Source organism: Perissodus microlepis, chromosome 6, assembly GCF_051167445.1.
Source record: "Perissodus microlepis isolate ML-2025 ecotype Zambia chromosome 6, ASM5116744v1, whole genome shotgun sequence".
NCBI classification, from domain to species: Eukaryota; Metazoa; Chordata; class Actinopteri; order Cichliformes; family Cichlidae; genus Perissodus; species Perissodus microlepis.
The window spans coordinates 3,753,853-3,762,175 of NC_140466.1; the positions used below are offsets into that span (position 1 = coordinate 3,753,853).

Sequence of the window (8,323 nt, forward strand, 5' to 3'; positions counted from 1 at the left end):
TCAAGTGAGAATCCAAAAAGTTTCAGGGCTGTGCCATGGCAGCTGTGGTTTTGACAGGGGAATAAACAGCGGGCTGCCATGGCTGCAAGGTTTAACACAAGACGATACAAATCTTCACCGCTAGGCGGCGACAAGCGTCCGTAGCGTTAACCCAATGACCCTGTCGTATGGAAGTGACGTAGAGTTACGTAAATATCGAACACGGAATTAAATGTGAACGGCTGAAGAACGTACCGTCATGTACACAAGCGAAACCCCGATCGCTGGAGCGACCTCTGATAAAGTGATCCGCGTGACGGCGTAAAGTGAAAGACGTTTATTTCCTGTTTGTGTTTGTTAGCGCGCACGTGGCTGTTTGTTTTTCGATATCGGACCTTTGTAACTCCGGACCGAGCTCTGTACACACAGAGACGCACATTACTAGGAGTAAGATGGCTTTTTCGAACCTGTTCTCGAGGCTCTCCGCTGTGGATGAAGGTGTGAAGAGTGCGGGTCAGCCTGCCGTCACGCAGCGGTATTTAATGAAAGTTTACCGGGGTTAGATCTGTTTTTATGGCCTCCTCTTCATCACTCACTCTCTCTGTTTGGCAGGAATGAGCCTGGGGGAGGTGGGAGAAAGAGGAAAACTCAGTGCGAGCTGTTTGGATCTCACAAAAAGGTGAGCTAACCTTGGCATTAAGGTTTGACATAACACATTAAAACAATATATTTTAGTTTGTCATAGTTTGTGTTCAACCCATCCTGTCTCTACGACAGCCAATCATAAGAGAGTTGCTTAAAAACAGGAGGGCCAGTGTCAGATAAGCGCTGTTTCTTTTAATGTATCATGATGTAGATGTGTTCGCTTCATCAATCAGTGACCTCCAGCTTCCACTGGTGGGTTTGGCATCAAAGTGTTGGGGGGTTAGTATCAAATGTGTGGTAGCTGGGATGAGAATTAGCTGCTCCTTCATGAGTAAGGGAAAGAGAAGACAGGAGATGAATTGGGGAAGCACTGGCAGTGATGCTGTAGACGCTCTGTTTTGGTGAAGGGACAGCTGTGCTGTGGGTAGTGACTGAAGGAGTGGTGACAGTGGTGGAAAGGAGCTTCTTGAAGAGTGTCTGGTTTGCATGATCTCTCGCTGTTCATCAACATGCAGGATAAAGGAAGAGCTTGAAGAGTGCTATAATGTGAACATTTGGTGTAAAACTCTACTTGTGGTGAGCCTTTGTGGCCAAGGAGCAGCCGGTAGCTGCTAATAAAATAAAATGTAGAACTTTTTTTTTTATATCAAATTTTTATGTGTTTATTTTTCTGCAGAAGCCGTGTGTCCAAGCCCAGGGACCCAGAACTCGCAGTAACGCCAAAGCTGATAACACAAAGGACAAAGTGTGTTTCATGCAGAACAGCGATGGTGAGCAAAGACTGAGCAAAGGCTTCAGTAACAGAGGCCGTCAATCTCAAAGGCAGAAACATCTGAAGAAGAAGGATGGACAGAAAGATCCATATCAGCACAAGGAGGGACGGAGAGGGAGATTTTCCCGTGGACAAGGAAGACCGATGTCTGGAAGAGGCGGGAGAGGCGGAAGAGCCGGTGGACATAAAAATGACATGTTGGTAAGCAAGACTCCAGGATGGCTTTAATTACAAACGCCATCCACCATCAGCTGGTTAGAGCTGCAGCAGCTTGAGTTTATGATGGATTGGCTCGCCAGTTCATGTCACGCCATCAGTACAAACAGATACTTGGATCCTTCGGCGTTAGTTGGAATATTTATTGAAGCGGACACATTAATTCAAGTAATCCTTCAGTGGAATCAAATTTAACTTGTGTCTCCTTTCTTTTAGGACTTTCAAGTGAAGCCAAGGTTCATGACTCAGGAGTTCAAGGACCAGAATGCGCTGTTGGTGGACGGGCGGTTACTTTGTCGACATTTTCTTTACGGACGATGCCTAAAGGCAGGTTGCATCACAGCTGATTATTTAACTTTACCTGAATCTCTTTTTTCAGACTGCAAAAATGAAAAATGTGCTTTCTTTCCTTTCCTGGATACAGGCTGAGAGTTGCCAGCTGGAGCATATTCAGGGTTACAACGATCTCATCAAAGAAGTCTGTAAATTTTACATCCAAGGCTTCTGCACAAAAGGGGAGAGCTGTCCGTACATGCACAATATCCTTTGATATACTGTTGTAAGCTGCCACAAACACATCTCGTTAACCAAATGAAAGCAGAGGTTGTTGGCTGTCTTGTATTTCCTATACCAAGCTGCACAGTCTTTTCCTTGCAAGTTTTTCCATAGAAAAGGAAAATGCTATCAAGGAGAAGACTGCAAGTTTTCTCACGAGCCTCTTACTGACGTCTCAGGAAAACTGTTGGATGAGGTGTGCATGGAGAAGTCAGGCATGAAAATGGTCTCAAAATGTTTTGCATGCATTGCTTTGTGCTGAAATCAAATGTAAATGCTTTGCTTCTTTTCACTGCAGTTATTAAAACGGCAACGTGACCTCTCTGAGCTTGCAAAAAAAGCTGAGCATGAGCCTCTGGGACAGCCGGCGAGCAAAGAGGAGGCAGGAATGACAGAAACAAACGGGACCCCCAATGTTTTCATGGACCCGCTCAGGTATGCACCTCTGAATTTAAACATGTCCTCATCCTTACGTGCAGTAAGTGTAATTGAAGGATTAGTTCATGAATATGAGACCGATGACACAGAAGACGGGCTTTTATGTGCAGGCATAGACTGTACATAAAAGATGGATTACATCTTCTCTGGACTACAGAGCAGCAGACATTAATCTGAACACACGACTCGCTGCTGTATTCTAAGAGGAACTTAAGTTGTTACGATGCTTTTAGCCTTTAACAGGAATTTTTCTGATAATCCATGCACGTTACCTTCACTGGATATTTTTATTTTTCAGGCCTAACTTTTACCACAGCGCAGATGCAGATGCAGCTACAGAGGGGGAACCCTCAGTACACCAGATACAAGAAATGGCCACAGTTACAGATGAAGCTGTTCTTCGGTGTGCAGCAGACACCGCCCGACCTCACAGCCCTTCATCAACCAGCAGTAACTGCCCGGAGCCAGTTTGTTATTCAGTGGAAGCCATGCTTGGACCTCAGCTGTACAGGTCTTTCCCTAGCTTCTATAATACTCCTGAAAGCAAAGAATCTACTACCCCTTCTGCCGCAGAGACCACCACCGAGGCCACTTTAGGCTCCACGACACAAAAGGAAGTTCCCTATTCTGTTGATGCTGTCCTCAGGTCCTTAAAATCAGTGGAAAATCCAACCCTTGGTCAAAGACCCACTGCTTCAAGTGTAAAAACTGAGGAAATCCCAGATCCTCTCTTAAGTTCACAACATGTAAAAACTGAGGAAATCCCGGATCCTCTCTTAAGTTCACAACATCAAGTACAAAAAGTCTCACTGAGTATCAAACATGAGCCAAACAAACCCTTCAAGAAAATGTACAAGAGCCTGTCTTCCCTACAAGCGCACGGCAGCCTGATTTCTAGCTCTGATCTTATTCTTTCCTCTGGTACTCAGCAATGTGGAGCTATACCAGAGTCCCTGAAATCTGCTGAAATGGCTTTTCATGAAGTTAAACTGGAGCGTTTGCATCCTCCTGTTATAGATGAAGATAATCCTGCATCTTCCAAAAGCAAATCAGACATGAATGAAAGCTCACAGCTTCCTACAGATAACACCCGTCCTCCTAAACATCTCTCGGGTATTTCTACCTCTTCAGGCGTCTCAGAGTTTAAAAGCAGAACTTCTGCTCCTGTCGAACCTGCAGATAGCTCCATTAAGACGAGTGACTCTGCAAACATTGCCGTTCATCATTTTGTAGCACAGCAGCTTGCTGAGATCCCTCGGTACTCAAGAAAGACAAAATCTGTCTTCCAACCCGGTGCACAGAAACGCTGTTCTGCTAAAATGTCACCGGAGTGCAGCGGGGAGACTCCAACTCTATCCGATTGTTCAGCTGGACGTAAAAAGACTCAGAAAATCCCCTTCAGTTGCCTTTTTAAAAACCCAATCACTGAGAGCGTGACACTGACACCTGACCCAGTGAGAGCCTCACAGTCTGCACATTTCACCAGCAAAGAAGGACATTTAAAAACTGAAGTCAAACCTGAAAAAACCTCTGCTGCTTCCTTCCTCAGCCTTTTTGCAAACCCCCTCTCTGAGACTTTGAGTTTGCCTCCCTGCAGTCAGGCGTCAGCTGAAAGTCCTTTTCAAAGCGTTTCTAATGTAGTGTTGGCTCCTTCGTGTGAGGTCCAAACTGATGTCAAACAAAGTCCTGATAGTTGCTCCACAACCTCTGAAGCTGAGCCTGATCCTGTGAAGCAGCCAGCAGATCCAGCTTGCAGCATCGTGCAGGATTCAATCAAGGAGACTTCCTCCAGTCCAGCTCCGGGTGGTCCGAATCCATCGGAAACTCCGGCACAGCAGCAACTGCCTCACGTCTCATCGCCCACAAGTAAGGATGCGCTCCACATGTACAAAAATGTCTAATGTCCATTTGTGTGTCTGAAATGTGCTCTTAACGCCTGCCATAGGGGCGCCTGAGGATTCAGTCCTGAAATCCCTGTTTGTGAGCCTGAGCCCATACCAGGAGGATGGAGAGCAGCGGGGCGGCATTCAGATCAGTGGTGCGCCGTTTGTTCACGCCCGCTAAAAACATTAAATACTTTAAATAAAATTTTAGTGGAATGAAACAGAAATCTGTTTTTTTGTTTTTTTTAAATTTCAGAACTAGAAATGAACAACAAAGGTCGCGTCGGGCACACTTTTGGAAAACAACAGCACGAAGAAAAGAAGCATCGGGTACGTGAATGCATGTTTAACATGAAACAGTTTAGGTTTAGGCCACGCCCCCAAACTGAGCAGAAAGAAGAAGAAGCAGAACGAATCTGCTGTTTTCAAAGAATCAGTGTCAGTTCAAACTGTACTTCTTTATCTGCCAGACTGTTAGTGTGGAAGAGAAGTAGATGCTCTCTTCAGCCTAATCAGCCTCCACAGGCAGTAATTTTTTACATCGACAAGGTTCCCAAGAGTTCTTCAAAAGTTTTAGCCTGAAAAATCAACAAAATTAAGAGCATAAAATGACTTAAATTTCCCATAAATTTGACTATATTTTTGAGACTGGTAGGAAGAAAATACAGCTTTTAACATAAGTTTTGTTACTGCTCACATTTATTGTCTGTTTATTTTCAGTGGTGATTGTACACATTTATCTATTTTAAGATTTAGGTACGTATGCATTAAGCTAATTGAATAATTGGAGAGAAAAATACAAAATAAAAATGTGACAAAATTGGTCACAATGGGCTGGCATGGCTGCAGGGCCAACTGTTCAAAATCCAAAAAGGTTCCACCTTTCAGATTATTGTTCATAGGCAGTCAAATATAATACTGCATTTCAGCATTGTTTGGTTAGTATTTAGTTAGTATTTTTCAAATGGTGAGGGGCCCTGTTTGGAGTTGGTGGTGTAATCCTGTCTTGGTTTGTTAGTTACTGCTGTAAAAAAGCAGTTTGGCCTCTGAAGTCTGTTTATTTCAGCGGTTTAGTGTTCGTGTGAGAGTTTTTACACAGACACTGATCAGAGATGATTTACACCTGAATATTGTGAGTTTTTCTATTTATTTCTTTGTGCTCTGCTCCTCAGACGTCCAGCAGTCGGCCCACCGTGAAGGCGTCTGCACGCTCAACAGACGACCAGCTTTCTTTTCAAACTCCTCAGAACTCCTCAGAGGTAACAGCTGGGCCGACCCTCAGCAGTCCAGGTGTGACCGAACCTCAGGTTAGAAACTCTGGCACGTACAAGCTGCCACTGGAACCAGCAACACCGGAGATCAACCACCACACCGACCCGAGAGAGATGCACTGCTCTAGGAAAGAAAAGAGGGGGTGTGGGATGGTGGGGGTGACTCCACTGAAGGACCTTTTTAAGACTCTGGACAGCGCTGTTTTCCACCTGGGACGTTAACGTTGGGTTTCCTCTGTTAGATGCAATCATAGCGAAAATCTTACTAGTGATGGGACTGTGAGTGTGCACTAAACCTGCACATTTGCTTGTTCATCCATGCATCACCAAAGTTTTGACTAAATCACATCGGTGCATCAAACCAGATTACCAGTGTTTGCACAGTCCTGTCAGTCTTTTGGGTTTTTTTTGAAAATGACACTAAAACTGACACTTTTTTCCTGCAGTGTTTTTTTTTTTTTTTTTTTTGCTTTGTGATCAGTCACGTAACTGTGTTCAGCATCTGACACATTTAATTAAATCCTGTGTTTTAACAGGCTCATTGTGTGTTATTTTCTTTCAACATTATTTTTATACATTCCTGTGACTTAAATTTAGCTCACTGTAGAGATTTTTTTATTAAAAACATGTTTATTTTAATTAAATAATAACCCAAAACACTCATTTGTGCCTCAAACGTTTTGGTAAAGGTGTAAAGTCTTCTACTTTGATACTGTAAGTAAACTTTATGCATATATTCCAAATTGTCTGATTTTTAGCATTTGTTGTTTCCATTTTCAGTGAATATTTGCCAGTTTTTTAAAAGTTTTTTTCACAAATAAAATGTTGACAGCATTAGTTCAGGTCATGATTCAGGAAGCGTAAAAAAGAGATGAACATCTATGCAACTAAGTGCATAGTTAAATGAAAAAACATACATAAAACACGTGTTCATATGGGTATTCTTGGTGGAAGACATTTTTCTCCCTTCTGGAGGATTCTTCATTCAATCCTAACAATTGTTGCAGGTAAAATAAATAAAATGAAGCTCATTAATCTTTAAACCCAGCTTGTCATCCAGTACTGAAGATAGCCAAGTGGAACAGGAACATGACTAACACCAGGGTGGCGGTGGATCAAATCTGGGTGCTAATTATCAAAGCAGACAACCACATGTGCTCCTACAACACAAACATGGGGAACAAGTCTAAATAAAATTATTATAAAAGGTAAAAGTTAAAGGAATAAATAAAAGGTACAAACAAATTCCCAAGATATGGAAGTAAAAAAAGGTAAATGGGAAATAAGATAGATAAAGATAAGGGTGGAAAAATAAGAACGAACAAAACAAAATGAAAAATCCTCAAGGTAAGTGTAACTTTTTATTTAGTGCACAAACAGTTTTTCCTTTTTTTATATTGAGAGGCAGGAACTGACGCGTTTATGCTTTAGAGTTCAGATTTTCAGCGACGGTAGCTGACTGTGGCCTAGGGCTGCCACGATTAGTCGACTAGTCACGATTACGTCGACTATTAAAATCGTCGACGACTAATTTAATAGTCGACGCGTCGTTTGACGCTTTGTAAGATCCCAAAAGACGCAGGAATAAGTTGTAGGATTTAAGAGTGTAATAACGGACTGAAACAGAAGATGGCAGCACTGCATGTACAAGGATGCCAGCTGCCGTTAAACCCCGAAGAAGAAGAAGCTCTGTCCCAGAATTCATAGCGCGACCCAGCTCAGTTTCCAACAATGGCGGAGGTAGTTAGTTTTAATATTACTCTTATTATTCTTTCTGGGTCACAAAATAAACGATTAACATATTTTCAGGCGAAAATGTAACTGTGTAAACCTGAAATATCTGCTCAGTTTATCAAGACACCACATATTTTCAAAAGCGCTCCGATAGCTGGTGGGTAAGGCTCACTAGAGCCGGTGAGAACTCCCGGCAAATCGTTTTCAAACCCACCGCCGTCTTTCGCTACTCAGGTTAAACATGATATATAAGTCACTTAGATAACTTAAAAATGTTATTGTTTGGCTTTTTTTTGAGTATTTTATTGGTTCCTGATTAAATCGGTTTGGCTGAGATTAAAGTTAGTTTTTACACAGCTGAATAAACGTCAAGCAGATTAAACTCCATCGAAACAATCTGCAAATGTCATTAAAATTTAATAAACTCTCATCTTGTCTTTATTTTTAGTTAGCACATACCTTAAACACTAACTAATGATAGTTATATAAGAGCAGATGCATGCTGGTGCAATAAGCTGTATGTTTTAAGTCCAATGGATGCATGATCTGATTAGTCGACTAATCGCAAAAACAATCAGTGACTAGTCGACTATCAAAATAATCGTTTGTGGCAGCCCTACTGTGGCCACAAGATGACAGTAATGTTAATGCATAGAAACGGGCGAGGAGCTTAGTGACAGTGCTGTGTGATGTGACAGGCTTTGATATGTTTTATTTTATTGTTTTTGGATTTGACAAGACAAACGTTTAAACACATCAGCAGAGTGTCTCTGTGAAACAACGATAGATTCTGGTTAACTGAAGGCCCAGCCTGCTGATAGCTTCTCGTG

The 8,323-nt window shown here is 42.4% G+C and overlaps 1 protein-coding gene across 1 annotated transcript; it reads left to right on the top strand.

Moving 5' to 3' along the window:
* The first annotated feature begins 173 nt into the window (after nucleotides 1-173).
* LOC146384838 (uncharacterized) lies at nucleotides 174-6,502 on the top strand. The gene is made up of 11 exons (XM_084930251.1): nucleotides 174-514; nucleotides 592-658; nucleotides 1,301-1,597; nucleotides 1,829-1,939; nucleotides 2,037-2,151; nucleotides 2,254-2,363; nucleotides 2,466-2,602; nucleotides 2,904-4,471; nucleotides 4,551-4,643; nucleotides 4,745-4,818; nucleotides 5,661-6,502. Exons 1-11 carry the CDS (start codon nucleotides 432-434, stop codon nucleotides 5,979-5,981), a joined length of 2,976 nt encoding a protein of 991 aa, XP_084786377.1. The 5' UTR covers nucleotides 174-431; the 3' UTR covers nucleotides 5,982-6,502.
* The last annotated feature ends 1,821 nt before the right edge of the window (nucleotides 6,503-8,323 follow it).